General features: G+C 48.3%; 2 protein-coding genes across 14 annotated transcripts in view; both read right to left on the reverse strand.

Moving 5' to 3' along the window:
• LOC125738874 (PRKC apoptosis WT1 regulator protein-like) overlaps positions 1-2566 on the reverse strand; it is a 30510-nt gene extending 27944 nt beyond the window's left edge. The window contains exon 1 of one of the 2 annotated variants that reach the window (XM_049008366.1): positions 1358-2566. In XM_049008366.1, coding sequence (XP_048864323.1) covers positions 1358-1927 — 570 coding nt within the window. In that variant the 5' untranslated portion in view covers positions 1928-2566. The remainder of the gene's footprint in view (positions 1-1357) is intronic. The other variant, XM_049008365.1, reaches the window with a different exon arrangement.
• Positions 2567-9068: 6502 nt separating this feature from the next.
• LOC125738413 (protein phosphatase 1 regulatory subunit 12A-like) overlaps positions 9069-26689 on the reverse strand; it is a 40738-nt gene continuing 23117 nt past the window's right edge. Inside the window, exons 4-28 of one of the 12 annotated variants that reach the window (XM_049007318.1) lie at positions 23221-23380; positions 22974-23118; positions 22824-22898; positions 22573-22658; positions 22212-22366; positions 21906-22003; positions 20958-21068; positions 20093-20308; positions 19813-19907; positions 19296-19412; positions 18843-18980; positions 18389-18544; positions 18168-18302; positions 17566-17656; positions 17136-17318; positions 16875-17031; positions 16099-16217; positions 15947-16009; positions 15117-15133; positions 14868-14973; positions 14583-14687; positions 14429-14476; positions 13478-13528; positions 12691-12874; positions 9069-11370 (exon numbers count right to left, since the gene is read on the reverse strand). In XM_049007318.1, the coding sequence (XP_048863275.1) occupies positions 12740-12874; positions 13478-13528; positions 14429-14476; positions 14583-14687; positions 14868-14973; positions 15117-15133; positions 15947-16009; positions 16099-16217; positions 16875-17031; positions 17136-17318; positions 17566-17656; positions 18168-18302; positions 18389-18544; positions 18843-18980; positions 19296-19412; positions 19813-19907; positions 20093-20308; positions 20958-21068; positions 21906-22003; positions 22212-22366; positions 22573-22658; positions 22824-22898; positions 22974-23118; positions 23221-23380 (2762 nt within the window). In that variant the 3' untranslated portion in view covers positions 9069-11370; positions 12691-12739. Of the gene's footprint in view, positions 11371-12690; positions 12875-13477; positions 14203-14428; positions 14477-14582; positions 14688-14867; positions 14974-15116; positions 15134-15946; positions 16010-16098; positions 16218-16874; positions 17032-17135; positions 17319-17565; positions 17657-18167; positions 18303-18388; positions 18545-18842; positions 18981-19295; positions 19413-19812; positions 19908-20092; positions 20309-20957; positions 21069-21878; positions 22004-22211; positions 22367-22572; positions 22659-22823; positions 22899-22973; positions 23119-23220; positions 23381-26689 lie in introns of those variants that run through there. The other 11 variants (XM_049007317.1, XM_049007316.1, XM_049007321.1 and 8 more) reach the window with 11 other exon arrangements.

Consider the following 26689-nt stretch of genomic DNA (forward strand, 5'->3'; position numbering starts at 1 on the left):
AAGCAGCAAATCCACAAACACTTATCAGGAAAATCCAGTTCTCCACAAAGTGTCAGGCGGCAGTCTTGTTACTCCCTCCTTCTGAGGGCTTCGGAACTCACAGTCCACAAGACACACTCTGGGGTGAAGTAGCACCACATCTGGTGCAGTAAAACAGAGACCGGCATCCGAGGAAAGCGGAGGTCGGTCCTGTTCACATATCACACGTCACAATCTGGAACAGTGCATTTAAGCCTGCCTGTCTCATGCCACCCAAAATTCCTCCTCAGGTCGGAGGTTTCCGGGGGAAACGAGCATTCCTCCGTCCGGATAAAAGCGGACACGTCCGGGATTGTGGGGAATCCGGGCAGGGATGTTCAGAAGCCACACAGGAAGGCAGTAATTAGCTTTTCACTGCCCCAGACAGCCACCCCCCCTCCTCCCGCAAAGACACCTTGAGAATTTGTGCATGTTTACTGGGCCCGCCTGTGATATCCGGCTTTCCCCGTAGCTTGTTCTGCATTCCACCGATCCACCTGAAAACACAGCAGGGTCTCTCTGGCACTTCAGCTCTCTAATCCTCTTCCTTTTTTGGAAAAGATGGGATACAAGAACGAGTATGTTTACCAACAAACCACCCACCCACCCCCCAAATAAAATAAAATAACTGCAGTTAGAATCCCATGTAAACCGCAGAATCTGATTGCGCATTTCTGTAAGGACCTTTCGCCGAATGCAACCGAAACGCACTGGCACGCGCCCATTTTCCGAGCCCTCAACTTCTGGCATGGCGGACTAGCTAATGACAGGATGCTTAGGGACTGGTCCGGCTCCAAGCGAAACTGGCCAGAGGGCAGCAGTTGGAGGCTGCCTGACGAGGCACTCAGACCGTGGGGAGGAGCATTCCCCCGGGAACACAGCACGTGCTCCACGTACATGCCGTGGCATAGTTATTACTTAAACATGGGTTACCTAAAGAACCACACAATCAGACTATCAGTGCCTTAGCCGGGAGATCTAGATCACTAAGCTGGGGGGGAGAGCATTTTAATCACAGAGATGCAATTGCCAAGAATATCTTCTTTCTTCATTGACATTGTGCAAGTCATGTTAATCCACTGTTGGATGGAACAAGATGAAAACACGCTTTCAGATTTGCAACACTAAATGTTTCACAATGTATGTCAAAATGCATGCAGGGATAAACCTTTGTCTCACATTAATAAACACGTGATCCCATAAAAAGCTTATTTGTGCTTGTGTATTTTTCATTTGGAGTTAAGCTCTGACAAACCGAGGTACTAAACAGATTAAACTGTTCCTGTAACAACATCAGGACGAAAAAGTGCAGCAAAAGTGTTGGAACAGCCGGCCTCACCTCGTTGGATGGGATGCTGACCACCCCAGTGGACCTGCGCTTCTCTCGCAGCTTTCGCTTCTCTATCTGCCCTTTGCCCTTCCGGGCGCTCGGCCCTGAGCTCTTCTTTTCCTTGCTCTTAGCGGAGGAGCCGCCTCCTGGAGACATGCTGTCCTTGTCGCCCTCCTGGCAAACGGCGCCGCCGCTGTCTGCAAGCGGGGCCCCGGGCAGCTTCTCGGCCTGGGGTGTCTTTTTCAGACCCCCGCCCTGGAGATCGACAGTCCTGGTGGTCGGTATCGGATGGGGCTCGTCGTCCGGCCTCCTGAGCGCAGATGCTGATGATGATCGGAGGACGGGATGTGACGGGGCATAGAGGACGGACGCGGAGCCGCCGCGCTCCAGGTTCCCGCCGCCGTTCGCATCGGAGCCCGCGGCCGCGATACGCGTCTCGTTTTTGCCGGGGGCCCCGAGGGACGCGCCGGTGGAGGCGGCGATGTCCCCCAGCATCTTCGCCCTCAGCTTCTCCCGCTTAGCCTTCCATTCCTCCAGAAAATCCGTGGCTGAGTTAGATCTAAATCCACCGCTTGCCATGTTATGCCAAAATGTTTATTTGTTTATAATCTAAGCAGTTTAAACTGTTCACTTTGCTTAATTTTACTCAGATGTTTTAAAACAAAAAAGTCGATCCCCTCTTATACGAAACTCCTAAACCAATTTACAATATTGCGCACACTTGTGCAACAGCCCAGATGATTTAAACGGTAAACAGTACAAATGCCACAATAACGCGAGTTTAGCTGGATTATTCAATTACCCCTTTTCTATGAAATCGATAAAGTTTTTATGCAATAAAACTCGGGAGAACACAAGTAAAGCTGCACTTGGAGAGTCTGCAAGGCTTTAATCAGCGCAAGTCCGTGCAGGTCCCCACACTGCACCAAGTCTCCCGAATAAGAAGGGAAATGTTGGGCAAGTTGCACAAAGTCGGTATCCGGCCCTTGGAGGAGCAGAAAGAGCAGCGGTAAGAAGCCCGGACGGTTTTACCTGGAGATCAGACGCTCACGCTGTATTCTCAGGTGAGCAGCGTTTTACGGAGCGAAACGGAGCCCAGTGCCGAACCCGATTAGTCACGGCGAACCGCGAAGGAGCGGAGTAGGAGACCCGCTCCCTCCCCTCCGCTCCGCTCTGCCCTGCCCAGCGGGAATAGCCGAACCTTCACGAAAGGAGCCGAACATTCACGCTTGCAGAGACCATTAAAGCGTGTTTATTCGCCTGTTGACGTGAAACCTGAGTTCCTTTATCATCCCATTTCTGCAGAATCGTTTCGCAATCCCGATTATTGTGAATAAGCAGCTTGTTTTCTCGGTCTCTATTATTATTTATGACTATGTGAGACACAAAACAATATCAAATAACATTTATTTAACTGAATTCTGAAGTACAAGAGTATGTAATATACTAATTAGTGCGAGCTAATGAACTGAATGGAAACGGTTTGCTTTTTATATTTCCATTTATATTGCACGGAATTGAATGAAATCACCAGTGGAGTTCTATGTTGTTTTTAGGAGCCGTTGGTAGAGTTCTGTACGTGTAAGAAATGCTCCTTATTAATGGCGCAGACCTTTTTAGAAGGGATTTCTACGTCTCAGAACAGCGCATTTATAAGGTGAATGAGTTTTAGGATAACCTAGTTACGCCTCCTCCAAAGTCAATCTGAAAGTCAGCTTTCAGACTGGGCAAACAAGAAAGTGTTACGGAACAACAAGATCAGACTAATGAAAAAAATGATCATCGAATCAACGAATGCTTTTCGGGCAACTTTCAGGAAAGCCCCGATAGTAAAATAAAACAGAATGGAATTAAACGGTTTACTTTGAAATATTTTGCACCACATACACATACATTGACGGACATCTGAAATTGCACTGTCATATATTTAAGCCTATATGTACAACAGATTAATTTAAGACTGACAAACATATACATCATATCTTGTTTTCTCGTTCATACAGATATTGAAACAGGACAAAAATATGCAGTTCTTCCACACTGTGCAAGAGAAGCTAGCCCTCTTGCTTAACACACCATAAAAGTCCTGTCTTGTTCCAGCCTGTTCTTTTTGGAGCAATGATTCCCTTCTTGAAGTTAATGAGATGTACCTTGACCCTGTAATTAACTCCTCATAGGAAAAAAATGCTATTCCCCTGTAATATTTCCCTCTGACAGGCCCAGCCCACGATCTGCAATATAGAGCCCAGTCGCCTTACCCAGTTCCTCAGAAGCCCAGTGATGTAACCCTACAGAATCTGTTATTTCACGCCGGGAAAGAGGCACGATAATGTGCTGGTGTAACTGCATGTATGAAATGTTACTGGAAATGCAAAGGAATTTATTTTCACTCTCTGTTCACCATATTACCTCAGCAAAGCTATAATTTATACAGCTGCCGCCATCAGTGTAATGGAAATGCTGGCCGGCAAGGTGTTCTTTGCTTGATGGATTTTCGTTCTTCATGGGGTATTGTAGTTCACGGTCTGTTCTTCACAGGTGCATTAGTGGGGAAACTGGCATCACAGTCAGACCTTTACACAAGATCCCCAGATTAAACTACATATATTTTCAAGATTTCAATGAAATCTTGCCAAAAACACGACTCACATACTTTGCATTTTTGTCAGCCTCTGTGCAGAAAACTATATTTCCTGTTATAGACTCACCCTCTTTTACACACTTGGCTCTGCGTAATACTGCTTATTATTCTTAATGGTTGAGCATGGAAACTCATTCACCTTATAAGGCGTAACCTTAGAAATGCACTGTGATTCAGTGGATGATGTGCTCAAGAAGGATCTTTAAATAACGTTCACGCCATAAAATATGTGATCCAGCAACTTGTATGATTATTGTCATCATAGTCATCACCTGCCTAGGAGCATTTTAAAACTCCCAGAATGCATTGCAGCTCCACTTACATGTCTGTCACTGCTGTAAGCTCTTCCAAGTGCCTTCTGCATCTGAGCCCCTCCATTAATTGTTAATTTAGCTACACTGGGCACACTGCCGGTAGAGGCAGGAGGCCAGCTTTTGTTACAGTTTGTAGAAAGGCAATACTGTGGCAACAGGAAGAAGCCAATTTTCCAGTGTGAAGATGATGGACAGGTAAGTAGACCATAGATGGTCCAGACAGTGAGCCCAGAAGCTCACCAGACTGCAGCGTGACCTCACACCTCCAGACCTGTCGGTTTGATCCCTGCCCTTGGTTGTGTGTGTGCGCAGTATGCATGGCTTTTCTCCCACAGCCCAAAGGCATGCAGTCTAGATGGACAGGCCTCTCCAAATGGCCTTGGTGTGCACCGTCCCATGCTGGATCCCATCCAAGGTGCTTCCTACGACAGACATGCTTGCCGCGAATCTGCATTAAGTCAGCAGTCTGGAAAATAGATGGGTAGACATACCTGATTCTTACTCAACATGTGATTAAGGCACTCAGACAATCCCTCACCGATTAACTTCAGTCACATGACACCATCTTTTTTTGCATGTGTTAACATACCTCTTGTATATAAAGAGGAAGCAGACAGTGTAAAAGCTTCGCTGGGCATATTCTAATCTACCCTCTACCCCACAGCAGCCCAGCTACTCATGTAAAGAACCAATTTGGAATGTGTGGCTGAATCAACTGACAGCTGGATAAGGAAAGGAAGGGGGGAGAATGGGCCAGTTGAAACTGGAGGGGGGGGGGTGCTAGCAGACGGCATTATTGTCTTTCTGCTGGCATTGGTGTGGTCCGCGCTGCTTCCAGTAGGAGTCTCTCCAAAGCACCTAACTGTCCCATTTGTGACAGGAGAGACCAGAGACGCGACCCTGTGCGGCTTTAAGCTCGACCTCCTTGGTATTTTCCGGAATCTAGAAAGAGAAATGGCATCAGGGCGCAAAATTCAGAGAATATACACGCCTTCAAACTTCGACTCCTGCAAGGGGTTTGATCACATAAACCGTCTTTCTGACTCTGATCACATTAAAATCGGGGAGTGTTGTTTCAATCAATACTTATAAATATATTGCTATTAGACCATAACTAGCCTTTGGACGCTCACATATTTGTTATTTTTTTTTAATCCCAATTGAAATTCCACATGGTCGACCTTTGAGACACAGGCACCGCTGTTATTTATCTTTCAAGAAGGAGTGCTATTTCCATCAACCGGACCTGATGAGCGTGCCTGTTTTTCATGCCGGTTGCTATATAATTATCTCCTTACTCAGCGACTTCAGTGAAGTGGAATGATAAGGAATTGAAGATTGAGACAGAGTAGTAGTGGGGGGGGGGGGAGCACGTGGGAAAGAATAAAACTGCGGTTGACAGGGACTAATCCTGACTCCCCAAGCCAGAGACCGCAGCCCAAAGCCAAAGCGCCACGACTCCAGTTGCGTCCACAGATCCCAACTGCAGCGCAGAAGCTCGTCGGGTTCTCACCAACAGTTGCTGAAAATCAAGATTTAGTCCCAGGTGAGGCTGAAATTCAACCTGCATGCCAAGGCAATGCTCAGTCAATCATGTCGCCACAGAGAGCGGAAGGCTTTTCAGTCGGAGAAGCGCACTGACGTAACAATCCTTTATGCAAATTAGCGTGCATATGCAAGTATGAGGTCAAAGTTGTCCAAATAAAAAAAGCAAAGAAGTTAGAAAAACCATACAAATAAAGGAACGTGACGTGTCATGTGACATGGGTGCCTGAACATTTCCTGGTGTTTCCAAGCACCAATCTGGACACACAGCTGCTTCTTTCCAATAATACCGACTGCACCAGTGGGAGAACCAATCACATTGAAATAATTAAGGCACCCTGCATCCCTGATTAAGATAAGCAGCTAGAAGATGGATAGATGACTAAATGTCGTGGAGGAGGAGCTTTCTTACGTGCTCTCCATGACTGCCTCTTTTAAACCAAAGGGAAATGAGTTAAAGAACTTCACTTACCTCATTTTTTTTTGCTGTATGAGTCTTCGTTTCATTGTTGTTTTTAGGATTCCAACTTTCCATCACTTTCTGCCAAGTCTGGCATTGGCCACCACACACTGTTATTTTCAAACAGACTTCTGGCTTGGAAAAAAGTATTGGACCGGCAATAACATGCATCTCATTCTTGCTCACGGTTGTGTGTCGGGAGTTAGCATCGTTGCCTTGCACCTCCGGGACTGGTGTTCCAGTCCCAGCCATGGCTCTGTGTGTGCAGTTTCCTCCAAATACTCCAGTTTCATGCCACAGTCCAAGAAAACATGCAGAGATTAACTGGAATTACCAAATTGCCCATAGGTATCCATGTGGGGAATGGTGCGTTTGTCAGCCCTGCGACGGATTGGCACCCCATCCCGTCCCTGAATAGGATAATCGGTTACAGAAGATGGATGGATGGTTTGTGCTTCCATCATCATGAACCATAAGTCTTTTAACATAAATAGCAGCAGTCATAAGAATATTTTGGATCTGATGCACTTAATTTCATAATAATTTGAGCTTGATCTAATAAATTAAACTCAGCATGTTATAAAACAAATACTCCACTGACTGACATGATAATTAATCAATCTGTGGGTAAAAAAAATCATGCAAATGACTTGTCATTGAACCGCAAACCATATAATCAAATACATTTGTTATGAAATTACCTCAGCGAATTCTAACGTGGATTCAGGGATTCGCACGCAAAGTAACAAACCTTTGACTTTATCCAACCAGAACACAACCTCAAAAAATCTACAGAACTCATGAACCACCTCCCACCTAAAAAAAATATTCCGCTACTTTCTTCTTGACATGTCTAGGTCATTCAGAAGGCAACTCCAGACTTTTGGGTTGGACTTGAGCTTTGGCTCTGTGTTTGCCGTCTGTGTGAGAGTCCTGAGTGAAGGTCTAAAGACATACAGCTTACATCAAGTCCGTAATCCATAATTTTTTTTTATATGCGTGCGTGCCCTGAGATGGACTGGCATCCTTTTCATACTCAACCCTCTGCATCTGGGGAATATCACTGCAACCATCCGTCTCAAAGAACAAGGATATGACAGTGTGCCTGAGATCAGAAGGGTGTTGGTTCAAATCCCAGGGTCAGCAGTGTGATTTCATCATTGACTCTTCAGTTACTCCAGGGACTGTCTGACCATGTATTCTCAAAAAAATGTTCATTGCTTTGGGTAAAAGCATTTGCTAAATAAGGTTAATGTGGTCAAAATATGCTGGGAATCGCTGGCTCTGGGTATGATTCCACAAAACTTCTACATTAACACTTCACAGGGTATCAAAAACAATAAGACTAAATATCAAAAATAATGTCCTTCTCATTTATGTAAGAACCTGTTGGCAGCTAATACTCCACCTTCCATAAATCTTCTGCTGGAGCGTTATGCTCAGCTATCAAACCAAATACATGAAAATCAAAATATAAACTAGGTTACATATTTTCAGCTTACTGCAGTTACGCCTTCATCTTAGGGGCAAGGAGATGCAGGAAATGTGTTGAGCTACTGTCCATATCAGAAAACCAACAGTTTTGATGAGTACAACAGTTATAAGCATTAATTTCAGTTGTACGGAAGATTAAAAATGGATTTCCAAAACTTGCAAAAGTAGAATACTTCTAACAGTTCCGAGTTCAGCTTCATTGACTGGCCCTGAATGAGGGCTGCCTACTATAAGCAGACATACCTGTTAGATGCAGGCGTGACAAGCTGTTTATTGAACTATGCATCCCATCTATTTGCTCACGTTTTACAAACATAGCATCTCTTCTAGGGTGGATTTTTCCTTCTTAGCAGAAATGTTTGCCCAGCTTGTTCATAAGTTGTTTCACAAGCATGTTTCAATAAACCAATCGGATGGACACCCGGGTACTCGGAGTCCTGTTCCGCTGCAGAAAACAAGCAGAAGAAATTTCCACAGGTCTCATAGCTGCCAATGTGTTTATTTGCGATTTATACAACCTGAGAGGCTTAGGATCCATACTAATCAGTTTAAAGGCTGATCTATATCATACTGGCCAAGAAAACGTTAACAGCAGCTTATGCAGAAATAAGCAGGTACTTCCAAATGCTACCCCACCCGAAAGTGTAGCAGATAAGAGTTTTTTTGGGGGGGCGGGGAGATCTCAGTGCTGCAGGCCAGATATAAGGGGAGATCAGCTGTGCTTTGGGATAAAAAGGCCTCATTCCACCAGGCTTGGGACACAAAGGGGAGCCCCCACCATGAAGGTCCTAATTAGTCCCCCCCAAAACAAACAACATTCTTCAGACATGCCACATTTTTGACTGCTCAGACATAAATCTTATGAACGACACCTCCCTCCATTAAAAATCAGGGAAGCAACAAGGGCTCTTAAAAATTCTGCTGACATGGTGAAACATGAAATATCATTTGAATTTGAAAACGGGTCAGGCCAGGCTTTAAACAGAATCTTGAGAACAACTCAAGCTTTACACCCCCCCAACATTGCTATCTTACCTTATAAGGGGAAAGAGGCAAGATACTAAGCCACAAATTTTGTTATGTGCGCCATCTACTGGCACACTAGCTTTAGAATCAAGGTCCTGACATCACATTAATAAATCAGCCCTCAACAGAAAGGGCTGTGCCATTGTTTCACAAATAGATCAAATGAAACCACCTTAACAGTTCAGAATCAAGTATCGTGTTAGAGATATTTACCTTTCATCATACACACAAAGACAAACATTCACTTATTAATTTTTATTTGTATAGGACAAAATACATTTTCTCAAAATAAACGTGTTTTGGCAAATGGTTTCGTTGGGATACAAGGTCTGCTCTATACTACCAATGCAATCAACTCGGCTGAAGCAGACTCTTCGTCTACCTCGAATAAATTATGTATGTTATATAAAACATTAAAATGCCCAACGGAAGCAGCAGTGTCGAATCTACACAAGAAACCGAAATACAGCTGTCTGGCTTATCAGAGAAAGGGGCACGTATACGTGAGACTGCCCCCTTCAGGTCTTTGACTGCCATTTCCTCACACAGCTAAGAGCAGTCCACACTATTGGTCGATTCAGCAGAGGGGTCCGAGGCTTGGTAGACAGAGACAGCCGAGCATCCACACGAAGCGAGCTGCCAGAAACAGCCACCGGCCCCCACTTTTCAGCTTAAAATATACCATAGACATTCCGGCCTGTTTTTTCTCCTCTTTCCTCACAAAGGGGTATAAAGTCACTTTTAAATATACAACATATTCAACCATGATACAATAGCTGACGCAAGCTTTACAATGGACACCGTTTGTCGTCGTCGAACTCCGCGAGTGGTCGGGAGCCGCAGCAGTGCGTGTCAGGACGAAGTCACACCGTACAACACGGCAAAGCTTTCAGAGATTAAAAATCAGAAACAAGTAAAAAGGCCTGTGAGGAAGCAAAAAAACACTAAAGAATAAAAAAATGCATAAGTCCAGATGGTCCAACCACAGCGTCCCTACAGTAAATTTAAAGACCACGGCAATGCATAAAATACATGTTCCAACACATGGTCTTTATTTGACATAGTGGTCACATGACAATAACAGTGCATGTAGACATTGTAAAAGGACTGGATTAGAAATACTTAGGCTTTAGTGACAATATCTTGGCTAATACTACAATTAAAAAAGAAAAGCAAAAAAAAAAAAAAGCACTCCCCCGAAGATACTGTATACAATGTGAAATGCAGTGAAGCAATTAAATTATTCCTCACAATTACAGTGAACACTTTTAAAAATGAAGAAGGATAACGGCACGGGACAGCAAATGCTGTCTCTTCAGCGAGGGTCTACTGTGTTTCCATGTCTTCAGACTATAAAATTAATTTCTTTTTAAAACACACGTCGCCGTCCTCTGGAGTTTTTATATTTTAATAGTAACAGACGGAGTTTGTCCATAATGGTGAAGCATGCCATGTGCTGGTCTCAAACGATACATATATACAGCGTCACTCAGTACCTGCTAAAATGAAGTGAAGAACACAGGGTAAATACCAAAATCTACATTACAAACTTAAAAAGGGGGAAGGGGAGGGGGGTAGTCGACAGGAGGCAGGAGTAAAAATTCTACTTTCAATGGACTTAAAGCATTTTAAGAAATAAATGCATATTGCACATACAGTGAAATTCCAACAAGTCCACTTTTTGCAATCACCAAGTGAGAATTATATTTATTTCTTCAAGGAAAAAAAAAAAACACAAAAAGTGAAGCCAGACGAGATAAAGTGTGTTAGGCATTCATGTGTTCATGTGTGTAAAGGGGGCGTTAAAATACAGCAAAGGGCTGCAGGAGCGTCCAATCAAATCTGGGGAATCTTTGTAACTCGGTGCTGATTGACAGGGCTTGAGGAGAACTGAACCAACAGCGGATGAGAGGAGAGGTGAGACTCAAGGAAGGGCGAGCTGAGAGATGAGGTAGTGGAGGAGAGGGCCAGGTTCGGAGGAAAAGCAAAAAAATCACAAACAACCCTATATGTGTAGGAAAACTGAACAGCTGTGGCACAAAAAAAGGGGTGTTGAATAAATGAAATCTCAATGCAACTGCTTTATGTACAACTAAGGCTTACTGGTTAAATATATTCTTTCTGGAGGCCATGTTCCCCACCTGCCATGTTTGATTTTTTCGATTTCATTCATAATGCTTTCTTCGGCTTGTAAACTCTGTTGTTGGGTCTCCAGGACAGCTGCAGGATGGAGAGGAGGACCTAACCTGGGGTGGATGAATGAGGATGGAGCAGAGGTAGAGGGCGGATGACGGTGGGGAACGAAGGTGGGCAAAGGCGACTGTACGCGGGTGGAGGAGGACGAGGAGTCGAGTTCGAGACAGACGGCTGTTGCAATCGCTAGATGTGCAATCACGTGTCGCGGCTGGAGGTGGGGAGAGGGAGCGTGCGGGGTGTCATGTGGAGGGGGGGTTAGCTACTTGGACAGTTTGCTAATGACCCGGATCAGGGCTCCATTTTCATCCTTTAGTCTCTGGTTGTCTGCTTTTAAGTCCGGTAGCATCTGAAAGACAATAGAGGGAGGGAGAAGAGAATCAGACACGTGGTGGAGGGGTGTGGCCAGCAGGGGGCCAGGGTGCCAACGGGGCAACTCAGGAAATAGGCGGGCAGCCCGGACAGCCATGCAGGCCCAACACAGCAGGGCCTGCACTGCTCTGGCAGACCTTGCTGCAACCACACACGGGGTTTTAGTCGTGCAGCACAGCAGATAACGCCAAGACACAGCGCGGTCACTGCGTCACACTGCTCTGTCCACACAGCGGCAGGCGCATCATCTGCACACACCGGCGGCCTCACAGCTGGACATTACACTGCCCACCCTGCTCACATAAACACACAATGATTCTCCTCATTCTGTCCTCAGCCACCAATGAATCTGCAGGTGCAGCAGGACGCAACAGCGATACTGGAATCAGGAAGGAAGTTTCCACTGAACAGCCCTTCAGAGCAATTTCCACACATGAATCACAAAGTCCCAGCTGATGATTAATGCTTTTAATCTGTAAGGAACCACACAACACTGACATCTCGGCCCAGTCAAAGGTCAGGCTTTTTCTGGTCCTTAACCGACTTTAAAGACCGGAAGTCAGTCTTGGGGGTAGTCACTGGCATGCGGGTTAGTGTTACTGCACTGAAAGGTATACTATCTTCTATACTGCCTGCTGTACTATCCGTTGGCGAGGGGCTCCTTAATGATCTCGGAATGAGCCACAGCTGACTGAAGCGAGACGCTTCCAGGGTGACACCAGCGTTCCTTCCGGATATGCTGCTGCCCTCCTCTTTAGCTCAGGCCCCCAGCATCCTATCTGGCTACTCCACTAGAAACCCTTCACCAACCTGGAGCCCAGGTTTAAATAAAAAATAATCACTCAGCGATTGCAGGTCACCCTCTATTTAGCATTACTGATCAACTATGTAAATATACCAACCTAATAAAATAGAGTGCATTTCTAGTAAATAGAAAGTTTTCAAATGTAGGGGAAGAAGGAAGTAAAATGAGTTATAGGAACAGAGTCACCTGATACCAGCACAGAAGACATTGATGGGTGATTAAAGGTGATGGACTAATATACAGGGCTAGGGGCAGCAGGCATTGAGGGGGTTAAGAACATGACATCATAGCTCTTTAAAATGCAAAGAGCTACCCTGAGTTCACAAAAGCCAGCAGTGTACCACATGGCCTTACTGGCCAAGCAGCGCTGAGAAGAATGAAGCTAAAACATCGTATCATGCAGGAACACCAGGCGAGGCAGGAGCAGCTCAGGCCGAGGTTAGGGCTTCTGAGTGAGCAGCTGAAGTCGGGGAGTGGGGGGGGGGCACCTGCCTGTCTGCTGGCGGGCAGAGCGAGAGAAATTGGCAGCCGGGGGGCGCGGCTACGAGCTGGCGGCGCGAGGCTGGCTGCAGCACTCTGAGAGCCGGGCCACCACGCGGGCCAGGGCCCGGTTCTCGGCCGCGAGGCGCTCATTTATCTGCCGCAGGGCCTGGACCTGCTTTACTTGGTGGAGGTTCTGCGGGAGACCAGACAGGGACAAGATGGGAAGGCCATCGGGAGAGAGACGGGTGAATGGGAGATGGAGGGGTGGAGCAGAGAGGAGTACACAGAGAGAACAGAGACGACTGTCAGGCGAAGGGAGGTCTGCTAGCCGGCTCGGTGACCCTGGCAGTGGCGGTACATCTTCAGAGCCCGGCTCTCTCACAACATGCCAGGAGGTAATATCGACCCATGGATTCCTGTCGCAATTTCCCTTAAAGTTATTGTAAGGGCTGACCCACAGTGAAAGACAAGCTGAACCCTACTGTGACAGAAGGCGTGAGAGTGTAATGCAGTGGCCTGCAGTCAAACGCAAGAAAAATACAAAAGGGAAGTGCAAGAATTATTCCTAGGAGTCACCATTTCCGTACAGAGCTATGGTCACTAAAGTAGTAATGCAGAAACGGGCCAGACAAACGCAACGAAACATCTCTGGTCTATACTGACTGTGAGAAGTAGAGGGTAAGGAGTCCCATTCTGTCCATCTTTGGTCAGCCATATTAGGATTACAGCGTTAATGACACAACCAGAGACTGGTCTCACGGGACATTCATGTAGGCTGGGGAGCAATAAAATGTACCTTGAGTTCCTCCTCCATCTCAGAGATCTTCCTTTCAAGTGCTTTTCTTTCCTGCAGGGGAAACACTGGTGAATACTCAGCCTTTTGAGCACAGCGAGCTGGGCTGTGAGGCAGGTTTACATGGCACACAACTCTCAGCCTTCACAGGCCGCAACTGTGACACGAAATCTCTCTGCCGCCCAAAGTATTCATGCAGCTCTGGGTGTCCAATCCAGCATATGGAAGCAATAGCCCGAGTCTGTAAATCCGTGTCGGATGCAGTGCGTTGAGAGCAAAGAGGGGAAAAAATTAAAGTCAGTGCTGGGGAGTAAATAGGTTCTACATCGTGAACTTTGAGGTTCACTGGTTACGGCAACTGATTCAGTAAAAACCAGTAAAACCTTACATGCGGCCAATATGTGAACAGAAGGTAGCTAGATGTGAAAATAAGGTGCTGATCCAAAGTAACGAACCCAGGCCATGCGGGACCACGCAGACATGTGGGAAGTACACAGTCCTACACAAACACACACACGGCGGACAGGAACGTGGCCCGGCTGATTCGTCGGCGGTGAAAACACACGCTGCCTGAAAAGCCTAAGTGGGGGACAGAGCTGGTGGCTTTCCGGGGCAGGGCCTCCTGCCCGACATAGAGGTGAATCGGCAGCTTGCAGGAAAGCTCAAAAGCACTGAGGGAAGTTAGGTTAGACCATACCACCTGGCTGAAATTGGGTCTTGCTTGTGACCTTAAGACATAAATCAGTCCATTACATCAAGGGCAGAAGAAAAGATTATGTGGAAAAGGATTCACCAAGTTTGATCTCTGCTTAGAGAAAAATACACAAAGGGCAGGGTACACACCTAAGGGCACGTCACAGACACGCAGCTCGGTAAACGCGACGCCTTTTTACTTTTTATGTGTTTTAAATCACAACGTCAGAAGACACGAACGCCAAGACGACGAATATTTACCCTTCTCTCCATTTCCAGCTGTGAACGATCGGCGAATCGCTCCTGCCTCTGCAAACAAACGAGTATCTGCGTGAGCCAGGGCAGCCGCTTATAACGGCAGAGCAGTGATATTGAGGCGGGGGGATCTGGAGCTAGAGGTTCCGTCCGAGCCCACCTGCGTCGCCCTCTCCAGCTGCAGCTTCAGTTCTGACAGCTCCAGGTCCGTGTGCCGTAGCTGGGCCTTCAGCTTCTCGTTTTCACCCAAGATCTGTTCGTAGAGCTTAGGGGAGAGTGAGCACAGCAGCGTTCAGTCCAGGAAGCCATGGTATTAGGGCGTAAGCTAGCTGTACTATGGTCTAAGCGTCTAATGTGGCTGACAGACAGTGGGCAAAGGATTATGGGTAAAGCACAAAAATGCTGCAGCTTACTGAAGAGTGGTCTGAGAAAACAGTCCAGGTACCTTCTTGTAATCAGTGGTCTCGCCTCCATCTAGCCTGCTTGAGTACAGCCTCCTGCTCCCGTTGTGGTCATAACGGTTGGTGGACAAGGGACTTCCAGAGTCATTCCTGAGGGTTGGGGAGTGGGGGCACTGTTTACCATCCTCCACATAAACCATCAAAACTTCTAGTGGAAGAATACCCAGAGCTTTGATATGTTTTACACGAGGAAAAAGCATCAGTAATTTGAGCATTAAGAGCTGCCTACGTACCTCAGAAGTCGGTCACTCTGCAAAAGAAAAGGAGAACAATTACCCACAATGCCACAGGCTGCATATGGAATACGCAAGCTTGCCTGCCCTTTCATGCACACACACTACACTCTGTCTCGGCTCCCCAGAAAATACAGTGTTAACCACACAAACAGCAACGCCTCAACACATTTCCAGCATTTTCAGTTCAGCTCTGTTTTATGCAGCATCCTTTTCCAGCAAGGCAACACCAAGGTGCTTTGCTTCAGGTAAACACGCAGATGGAATGATGACAGGGGGCTCCAACTTTGGCAAGGAGGTCATCGGTCAGCAGGCTTAAGTCAAGCAAACATTTCTGCAGCCCAGTATACAAATTCTTAAAACATGAGCAGACATGTGACAGCGAGCGGTCACTGAGACTGGGACAGCGAATGCCGAGATCTGTTTGGCGGACAGCTGTCAGCGTTAGTGGCCTCTTTGAAAAGCTGCATGAATTAAATCGAGCTGGGTGTGTCATGAAGCAAACTGGGCCACTCAGGGTGAGGCCGGGCCTTTCAGAATCGCGCAGAGAAGCCCATTTTCCTACCAAGTCTTGCATGCCATTTCGATTATGCCTTGCCCATTTTTGAGCTTCCAGACTCGAATCCAAACAGGAAACATGGCGGGGTGTTGCACTGCAAAAAGCTTTTCCCTTTATTTGTAAAATATCTTGGTTTACAAAGTCTAACAAGACTGGGCCCAGAAGAACGCATCACTGACAGACATCTACGCGAGGCGCTCTGACAGCCAAGGCCTGCCAAACAGGCCGCTGTTCTACTCGCAGCATCACCAAACCACAGTCACATGCTCACCTGGGGCTCGTCTTGGGTGCTGCCATCCTCCGATCCGGACTGCTCTGGATCGTTCTCGTCGCCCTAAAACAAGAGAAGTGGGGAAATGAGAGCGGCATGGGGGAGGAATCTCTCGGCCCGTCCCTGCGGGCGAAGGAGCAGCGAGTTCTCACATCCTGGGTCCAGAAGGACACGCCCGTGGATCGCCGCTTCTCACGGGGACGTCGTCGCTCCCGTTTGGACCTGGGCTGGGCCTTGTCATCGCCATCCTTTTCCTCCTGTTTATCGGACACTGGGCGTAACATAAGACAGGGCAGCGGCGAAACATTAGAAAACTGAACTGAAATTCCTTCAGCGATGATTCAATTACGCACAAGGTTAAAGGTCATGCTTGTTTCCAATTCCTACATCCAAGGGTACTTTCCCATAAGCATGCTCTATAAAGTAACTATAATTCAAAGGCAAAACATTCAGCATTTAAAATACCACCAGCATTCTGGTGATACATTATGCGTGAAGTATGCAAGTCAGTCCTTTTTAGGGGACTCCTAGTAGCAGGTGGTGACTGCGGGATGAATGAAAACTAGAATTTAGGCTGGAATGGGTTTCCGCCACTACAGGTAATCCAGGTACCAAGTGCTTCTCCCTTCTGAAGTGGACACCCCCTCCCCCTAAAATGAAATGCTTCATAAAAGCCATATAAGGCTCTACATTTTCCCACCAATCAGCTAAGGCAGTGTTACCCAATCCGGTCCTCGGGGCCCATGTTTTTGCTCCCTCCCAGCTCCCTGCCAGACAGTACGATTGGAGTGGGAAATACTTCTCTAAGGGCACATTGAGTGTCTTCTCTCTTCTCCATCTCAAAGATACACATATATGCATGAGAACCTCCTACTTAGAGTGAGTGTATAGGGCTCTCTCTCACACACACAGACACACAGACACAGACCTTTCTCAGTTTCCCTGGAGGCCCGTCCATAGGTAGAGCTAATCCCCGATAGGCTGTTGGGCCTGTTGAGGGAGCTGGAGGACAAAGGGCCACTGGACGAGGAAACTGAGGACGTCACCGTGGCCATGGTTGTAGATGTGCTGCCCAGCCGGTAACGCTGCAGGAGGATCTGAAAATTAGTGCTGAGGGCTAAAGAACTGTGAAGCTGCTTTGGTCGGATCCAAAATCAGTGTTACCAGAGCAGAGAGCAAGGTCACCAACCTCATCGAAGCTGCGAAACCTGGACCTGTAGTCCTCCTCCTTCACCTCCGCCTCCTTCCTCTCCTCCTGCTGCTTCTCCTTGTCCTGCTTCTCCTTCTCTTCCTGCTCCTCCTCTCGGGTCCGCGTGGGGCGAGTCCGGCTGATGGTTTTCTCGGCCTCCTGAAGGTCAGTCAGGGTCACGCCCTGCAAAGTCGCGATTAAAGATACGTTAAGTCGAGGGGCACCATGGCAACGGGCTCTGTTGACACTTGTACCTATCTGACAGAAGGCAACAAGCTGCCTGCAAAACTGAGCTTGGAGTGATTTCCCCGTGTGCAAAAAACTTCCTATAAAGTAAAAAGTCGAGGTTGATGAGCAATGTCATGTCACTAGAGTTGACAGTCACACGAACGGAGCAGTTTAATTCCTTCATGGCAGGACTGACTCTCACCTGTGTGGACCTCCGGGACTGCCTCGCTTGTCGGGACCTGGCCTTTCGCTGCGACTCAGACTCTTCGTCGCGGACGGGAGTGAGGTACGACCTGCCGCACACGCGCACACACCGCCGTCAGTATGACAGCCACACCTACCAAAGGATCCACCTATAGCCAGGCACCCGTGCTGACCCGAGACCAAACACGGTGCTGAGGATCAGCCTGTCAGCCTATCAGCATACCTACAGCCTGACCACCGCAAAACACACCCAACCATCAGGTACATTGGTCAGGAGCAAGTTATTCTTCATATGTAGCTCAGTGATGACTGCCCACTGACTTTACACCACATTACACTTCTACTCCCAGAACCAGCCAATGAGCGACAGGGAGAGCCTTCCTAAGCTACCAAGGAGCCAGACACTCCACATGGCGGCCATGTCAGTGGCAACTGGCCCAATCTGAAGCCTATTCACTGGAACAGGTACAGAACAGCAAATGACAGAAGAGGAGGCACACAGGTACATGGTCACACAGTAAATCCCAGGAAGTTGCTCACTCCCACTACTTAAGCATCACTATTATTTCCTCCAAACACTCACATATACAGGAGCCTCACCTGCGTCTCTCCCGGCCATCGGAGCCCAGCGTTGTTCCCGTGGTGGAGGTCGTGTTGACCACCGTGGGGATGACAGCAGCCGACCCCTTCTCCCGCTCCATGTCCCTCTCAGCGCTCTCCTCTGACCAAAACCTACTGGAGGCAGAGGCACACATACCACGTGAGGCAGACGCGCAGCACCCAATCTGCGGAGGCAGCCCAAGTCACATGACCATCCACACCTGCTGGTCACGCTGGAGGGGGCGGGGGAGGGTGTGGAGCCCGAGCTGGACAGCACGCCCCGGGGGCCACCGGACAAGGTGACAGACGAAGAGGTGGAGGATGAGGAGGCGGTGCTGGAAGCGAGGGGGTCATCGTACCTCCGGCCAAAGGAGCCACTGGGGGGTGGGGGGGGGGGGAGCAGAAAGCAGATCGTGAAAGGGAGAAAACGCTTTTCTCTCTATAAATTGAGGTGATTTTCTTATAAGACACAATGCAAATGATGTAAAAATGTCATATCTTGCACAAAACCAAATGATGTTCCCATACATGAGGAAGAGACAAGACTGAAACTGAGGAGCAAACAGAGGACACTGGAGACAAACGACAGCATGACGCTAAGGAGCAGTAGGAGGAGCATAGAGCACGGGCTCGTGCGCATGGCCGTGAAGAGCAGGCAGCGGGCCGGGCCTCTACCTTCTATACATGCTGTAAGACAGGCTGTGCCAGGGCTTAGTGCTACCAGAGACGGGCTCCAAGCTGGAGGAGGACGGCGACTTTGTGAGGGCATCGCGCACGCTGCTACTGCGCCCCACTGCTAGCGAGTGGGACGAGCTGCCATGCACACAGAGCCAAAAAGAACAAGGGCACGTTAGCGCAAATGCAAACACACGCGCAAAATGCAACAGTCCTGCCCCCTGTTTCTCATTGGACCAGGAGGGAGGGGCCCCTCGAGGGGAGGGGTCAGGGTAGCGAGGGCAGAGGTGAAGCAGTGACTACTGGAGCGGCTATGCTTTCAGCTGCCACGTTAACCACACACAGGACAGGCGATTAATTTGCTTATTTATACGTCTGCTCTCAGAGGGAATACATGGCCCCAAACCCTCCACGCCCCCTGGTGGCGGATACCAGAGTGAGCAAGCAGCGAACCTGCGTTGGTAGCCAAGCGGCCTGCTTTGGGGGCCAGTCCCCTCGTTGTTCCGGGTGTCGTCCTCCCAGCGCCTCCTGGTGTAAGAGCCGCTACGCACCAGGCTGGCAGCCGAGTCCCTGAGAACCAGAAGGTACAATAGTACCATGGGCTGTATGCGGGGGCAGGTCACCCGGATTCCTCCACCCAACAGAGGGCGCTAGGGCTCCCCGCTTTGCTGAGGACTGCCCACGCCCCTAATATTGACCTTAAATCTGTGAAATGCTTTATCTGTTTCTAGCCCTTAGGAAAGGGTTTTGCTCATAAAGTCATCTACATCCAAATGAGAGACTTAACGTAAATGCAAAAACCCTTTAAGGAAAGCTGAAAGGCAGTCCTTAAAAGATCCCTTTAAATAAACCTTGAACTGAGATATCAGCTGTACTGCAGTGTCTGCATGGAGGCACAGGTGACTAACAATGCAAGCCCACGACGTGCACACTGTTCATGCCCGAGTGCGTGTGTAGCCTCTCCCTTCACCTATTCTCCTTCTCGTCGATGTCAGACGTGCTGAGCAGCCTCCGCGAGGGAATCGTGGGCGCCACGTAGGCCAGCCTTGTTCCTCTGTCCTTCTCCTGCAGACGGACAGACGGCCAGAGCAGCGTTAATGCAGCTGCTTAGCCCGGGAGCACCAGGACTGGACGAGATAAGCCGACTTGCAGGTTTAACTGCAGGCTCGTGATAAAATGAGTTCTGGTCTAGTGGTCAATGAGAACAATAATGGTGCCAATGCCGCGCTAGCAGAGGAAGGGGCCCTCACCTTCTCCTTGTTGTCCAGAGCGGTGGACAGGCGTGGGCTAGATGCCGAGCGCATCACCCCGGCCGCGTCCTTGTCCTTTTGGGCTTCCTTCCGGGCCGTGATCTCCGCCAGGGCTCCGTAGCTACCTGTCTTCTTCAGGCCCATACGCCATGAGGCCGGGGATTCGTCCTTGCGGTCCTCCTCTTTGACTGACATCTTTTCAGAAGAAGGGGCTACCTGGAGTGGTGGTGGTGGTGGGGGGGGGGGGGTTGGAAAGGAGGCCTTGCATCAGCAAAAAAGGGTGGGGCTGGGGGGCAAACAAACTGAATCCAACTACAGAAACTTATGGCTAAGCTTCAGCCAAGCTTGAAGAGCACTTCACTGGGGGTAGATTAAAGCGAAGCAGGAGGTGAACTGTGAACCAGGTAAAGATTCTCTGGGGCATATAGGTGGTGAAAATGGAGAAAAGTTTGAGACGTAGCCTGAAGCTGGACCGGAACACCTTCCGAATCTCCTGACTGCCCACACTCCTGCTTGCTTTGAGGGGCTGGCGGCACATTAAGGGGTTTGACCCGACGTTTACACTGGATGAGCAGCTGTAGACGCAACTAGATCTGAAACTGTCCATGCAGGCGAGCGTCTGGTTAAAACCAGGCCAGCCCCACAGAGCCAGCGCATCGACGGCAAACCACCAGGCGGGGGCGCCAATTAACAATGAGCACGGGTGCCAGAAGCCAGGTTTGTCAGTCACGTTATGAGCGCGGAGCGGGGGGAGGGGGGCACGAGTAGAAAGACATTCAGGTTAGTTCTGTCTCAGAGGAGGTTTAAGTTGGTGATTAGAGGAAAGGAGGGGGGGCCACAAGTTGGGAGCACACCAATGCCTCACCATAGCCTTTTTGGGCACAAGAGAAATGCCAGTTTTGCGCAAGCTCTGGCGCCATAATGCAGGATCGCTGGGCTCCGATGCCACAGGCATGACAGGAGTAATAAAATCAGACTAAAGCCAATCGAGACAAGAGCAGAGATGAGAGAGAGACCCAACAGGAGGAGGCAGCAGCTGAGAAAACAGACAGTTCATAGAGGAAGTGAGAAACGCGGCCACGCGCACGCCCCCCCGCCCCTCAGGCTGACAGACAGCGAGCGCTACAACAGCACCGGCAGCCAGAGACCGTGCTTTGGGCGGCATGCTTAGCGACAGTGAGCGCATGCAGCCTGCAGATGGCAGCAGCGATTCAGTGAAAGCTGACCGGACACTTTACTGGCTGAACCAGCGTTGCAACACGCATTGTGTTGCACTTTACTCAGGGGCGTATGCACCAATGCCCCCTCCCGTCACTAATTACACATATCACTGGACAATAAGGTTGTGAATTATGGCCCCACTTATGCCCCCCGATTAAAAAATAAATCCTTTACATCATATCACCCATATTTGCTTCATATGACTGAAGAACTGCTTCACTGCAGTTCTACAAAATATAAAGAACAAAAACACTGATTTTTAAAGTGCTTAAAACAGAGAGAATTTACACAGCTGAGTGCAGATAAGTCAGCATATTAGCATGTTGGTCAGGGCAGCACTACCACCAGGAAACACCATATTCTTCATGCATCAGGATATGCTTAGAGATGCACAGCCTTATCTACTGTCCAGCTGGCTAAATTATTCAGTGCCTGCTTTTCTTCACGCAGGGAACTCATCGAGCAGCATGAGAAACAATTGGTAAGAAATCGTGCTACACAAATATTCACTTCCCGGATATGATTTCGCGGGCAGTCCGCAGCAGAGGTGTGGACCTGAGCGTACCTTTTCGACGGGCGAGGTGGGAGTCACCTGATTGGGGGAACTTGAGGGGGGTGGGACTGTGGCAGCAGCTGGAAGTGCGGCGGGGCTATTGCCATTGTCAGCAGGCGCTGATGGCTTGCTCTTGTCTGGGGGGAAAGGGGTGAATATGAAATCATATCAACAAAGACGACCAAAGCCTAGCAAACAGTGACCGAAAAATCTAGCGAACAGATGGAAGGCAAGGAGCCCGTCTCAGCTTCTCATATGAAACGGTCTCCATGTTACTGACATTAAGACCAACACCCACCCCCAAATGGGTGCGCGAGCAGCGGGATCTTGCCCTGGCACACGTACCTCCTTCGTTCTCTGACTCCGAGTCTTCCTCATCCTCCTCCTCGCTGGAGCAGCTCGACTCGTCCTTCTTGCCCTCCTGCTCCCCCTCATCAGCCTTCTCGGGCTCCAGGGATTCGATGCATGGCGCTTTCTCCGATTCCAGCAGCAGGGTCTCGCTGGAAGAGACATGCACGCACACTTCAGTGGCGAGCGCTATGGATCCTCACATTCATGGTGGACTTTCGAGGCCAAGGCCATTTCACTTCCGAAGTAGATTCAACACCAAGTTCCCCCCGATTCGAAGCCATCAGCCACTTCCTGTCCCCACTGGTCCCTGGACCATTTTCCCACGAGGCCCAGCTTTCATGGCCAGATGACTTACTTCTTGAGCTTGTGTGACTGGTTGTTTTCCCCCGTTGTCGTGGTTTCGATCAAAGGAGACTTCTTGTCCCGCTTTTCACTCAACAGCTGTAATGAAAACGAAATTCTCAGAATGACTCAGGGTGAAGGGTTTGCTTTAAAAAAAAAAAAAAAAAAAAAAAAAACGGACATTTTCAATTGTATCACGTGATCACACAGCTCCAGCAAGTCTGTGGCCCAGTTTCTCCAGTATAAACAAGACGCAGTCCTTACCAGGTTCTGCTTCTTCTGCAGCTCCTCTAGGTACCCAAGAACATCCTCATCTGCCACGTCGAAAGCCGTCTGACCCTATGAAGAAGCGAATGTTGACACCTAGCTCCCATACGCCCGGCCGTGACTCCGGGAATGGGAAGCCCAGCCTACCACTTTGTTGATGGCGTCCATGTCGCACAGTTTCTCCACCAGGATCCGACAGGCCTCCTCTTTTCCCCAGTGGGCAGCTGCGTGGAGTGGAGTCCAGCCGTCAAAGTCCTTGATATTTACATCGTACCCTGCTTGGATTAAAAGCCTGAAAGCCAACAGCAGAAAAGAGACAGCAGCTTTAACCTGGTGTCTGTCTCGAACAGCAATTTTAGTGAAGGACGTGGCCTGTGGCTTGAGCGGCACTCACTTTAAAACCTCGGCGTAGCCCTTGGCGGCCGCCACGTGCATGGCTGTGCCACCGGACTTGGTGTGCCGCACGTCGGCGATTTGGCCGCTGTTGAGCCACTGCCGTGCGTCCCGCAGCATGACCCGCTCTTCCTCCTTGCGCGCTGCCTCAATGTCCACCCCTGAGGAGGAGGAGGAAGTCAGGCAACCGTAGCTAATGAGCGGATGCTGGACGTAGGGTGGCGGCGCAATGTCAGCTGCAGTACGGAGGGTCGAAGAGTGACGATTATCATGTTAGTGGCGCTCAGAGAACCAGAATGTGGCGGCCCTGCTGGCATCCTGAGAATCAATGACTGACACGGAGAGGCACAAACACTCCAGGGCTAAATGGTAGGGGTGTAACAGTACACAAAATTCATGGGCTGGTGCAAACCATGGTTTAAGCTCATGGTTCCATGCAATTTCAGTATAGTAGGCAAAGCAGAATCAGTTTTGAAATTATTTATTATTCAAATGGTAAACAATTAGGAACAGTCTCAAGGGAATGTGTCCCGAGACATGACTGAATAACAAATCCTTGGTTAAAAAAAACTCAAATCATAACAATCATAATGAACTAAATTCCATCAAAATCCTGTGTTATCTGTAACGCTATACATCCGTATACCAGGGGAGACTAACCGGGAGAGGCTATTTATGCTTTGCTCCAGTCATGCACACATTCGGAGGATGTTGTGTTAAATTAGTTAGCATGTTGGATGTGTTAACAGCAACAAAACGGAGTGTGGTATAACAGAGATGGCAGGCAGATTTAGTGCTTTTCCACTGCACCAGGTACCGTAATTTTGATATGGATCTTTCCCTTTTCTAGGGACTTCTGTCTGAGTACCAGTACCAGCTAGGGCTCTGCATTCTCTTTAAAAGGGTGCTTTTCCACTGCACCAAGCACCGAACTTTTGGCACTTCTAGAAAGTATGGAACTTTAAGGTGTTGGTTTTCCACTGGTGTGAAAAACTGGTGCTGGTGCCCAATGACATCACATGACGAGGCGGGGTATTTTGCATTGAATTTGAAAAATGGTTGTAGTGTATTATAAGGCTGATTGATGTGCAATAATATCAACATTGTATGTCATGCACATACAATTCTTACATTGCTAGTCAGATATATTAAAATAAGGCTCTTGCATTTAGTTCTGTAGAGACATAGCGTGGGGATTAAAGTTTCGATAAGATATTTTTATTCTATTACTCTATCATAGGGAAAAAAAACTTAAGCTTTACAATTCCTATTATTATTCCTTGTATAGATTCTTATATGTTTAAAAATCTGTTTAAAAAATTGACCACTGCTTTTGCATGAGCGCTGCATACCTTCTGAGACGACAAACGATGGTTAGCTTTTAAAAACGTTTTAGCAAAACAAACCCCCACGCTTCAATGTTCATACAGTAGGAAGGTATGAAAAGGCCAGATCTGAAACTAGATGACTATCACGGGCCTTGTGATGCAGGAATAGCATGTATTTAATATGCGATATTGGTATTAATATCACACATCAAACCCTATAATACAGGACTACTACATCCATTTTTAGAAATCTGTTCAAAATACCCTGCCTCCCATTTTGAAAGTCCCAAACGTATGGTACCTGCTGCAGTAGAAAAACACCCATGGTCTTAACTACTCACTCTCCAGTGCTGGTATTCTTTATTGCGAAACCAAAACGTTCTCAAACTAACCAAATTAACTGTAACCAAATTACAGCCACATTTAGCATAATGTTTTCCATGTTAAGCATCTTAAAAATTAATTCATTTGTGTCATTGTGCGTACCAAATCGAAAACGAAGCACTGAACAACCTGAGAGTAATACATGGCGTGGGGTGGGGTGGGGGGCACAATCATTGATGGACTCACAAAAGCTGCAAGACTCATCTCTGAACTAGCCAATAAATTATCTGCACCAGGGCTCGGAGCTGGTTGTACACAGACTGTCTGATGGAGATGCGCTCACTTTTCAAGCCAGGTTGTTTGGTTTGTCTTTGCGGTACAAGACGGGAAATTATTCATTGTTATGGCCCTTCAACAACCCAGATTCACCTATTGACAAAAGTGTGGGAAACTCAGCCAAAGCAAAGAGACGCAGTGAGTAAATCATGGTAAAGTACGACATTCAGATACGACATGGACCAAAATGTAAACCTGACCAGACATTCCTCAAACAGCTCAGTCTAGCCTCCTCCGGTTAACTGATGAGCAGCAGACACCCTCACGCTCATGGCTGGCATCCGAAGCAGCTCCGCCTCCTGCATCGCGTTAGAAATACAACGTGCCCCTGACCTATAACCTGTTCACCGGCCATAAGTGTAACTGTAACCACGGCGACAAGTCTCCAAGGTATGGCGAGGTGACAAGTGGACAGTCCACTCGCCTGAGGATGGTTGAAAGGGCAGGCAGACAGAACGATGCAAGAACAACGGCAACAGGCTGGGGGCTGGGAGCTCTGTCTCCTGGGGGAGCTGTTAAAATTCCACCACAAATCCACTGACAGAGCTCTGATTGTCCACAGATTCCTCCTGAACAGGGGGAAGGAGAGATCAAAGCCACCTGACCATGTCCTCTCTCAAAAAAAAAAAAAAAACACACGAGTTCGTTATTCACTGACAGCTGCCTTGTGTTGGCCTCATTCACTGCTTAAAAAATAAAATCTTCATCATAATTTACTGATGGATTTACTGATAAGCTTATCCTCCTAGTCAATGGATTAACATGGTAACCACAAATAACCAAAAATGATTCTGGCGAGCATCACAGACCACAGACATCTGGAATACAGTCTCTTCATCGGTCATGGGGGGGGGGGCTGAATGGGCTGACATGGGAGAGTGAGAAAGGGGCACATAGAACAAGACGCAGAACACATCTTGGAAATTGCAAGATAAACAGGAAGATCTAGGTAAAGACCTACAAGTGAAAACAGAGACAGAGCTGACAGTGGCCAAGCGTCAGGTGTGACTGATTTGTGGAACATTCTGTTTCTGTGATGACACAGACTCCAATGGAAACCTCGAGTTAACCTCCCGGCCAAGCACCTAAGGCCTGCTGCCCGAGGCCGGTTTCTCCTACAGCAGGTATTCCGAGAGTTCAGAGGGACTGACAGTTGGCTGGCTTAAAGAATTCAGCCTGGGCCTTCGGCCGAGGCTCGTTCGGCGTGCAGAGTGCACACACGAGCCACGTTACAGAAGCCTTACGTAACGGCAGCTGAATACAATCCCAAGCCAAAAGTGAGCGCGAGCGTGAGCCGGCCGCTGCAGCATCTCTGCTTCAAATGGGCCGTGGCTGCTGATCAGCCAAGCTGCTGTCTGCGCAGCCCTGACAGGCCATCCAAAAATAAAACTCCCATCACACTGAAGAGGTGACGGCTGATAACAGGCAGCCCCAGTCACACGCGCCGCCATACGAGGTGAACTGGGGCTTGACCCCATGAGT

Source organism: Brienomyrus brachyistius, chromosome 3, assembly GCF_023856365.1.
Source record: "Brienomyrus brachyistius isolate T26 chromosome 3, BBRACH_0.4, whole genome shotgun sequence".
Lineage (NCBI taxonomy): Eukaryota > Metazoa > Chordata > Actinopteri > Osteoglossiformes > Mormyridae > Brienomyrus > Brienomyrus brachyistius.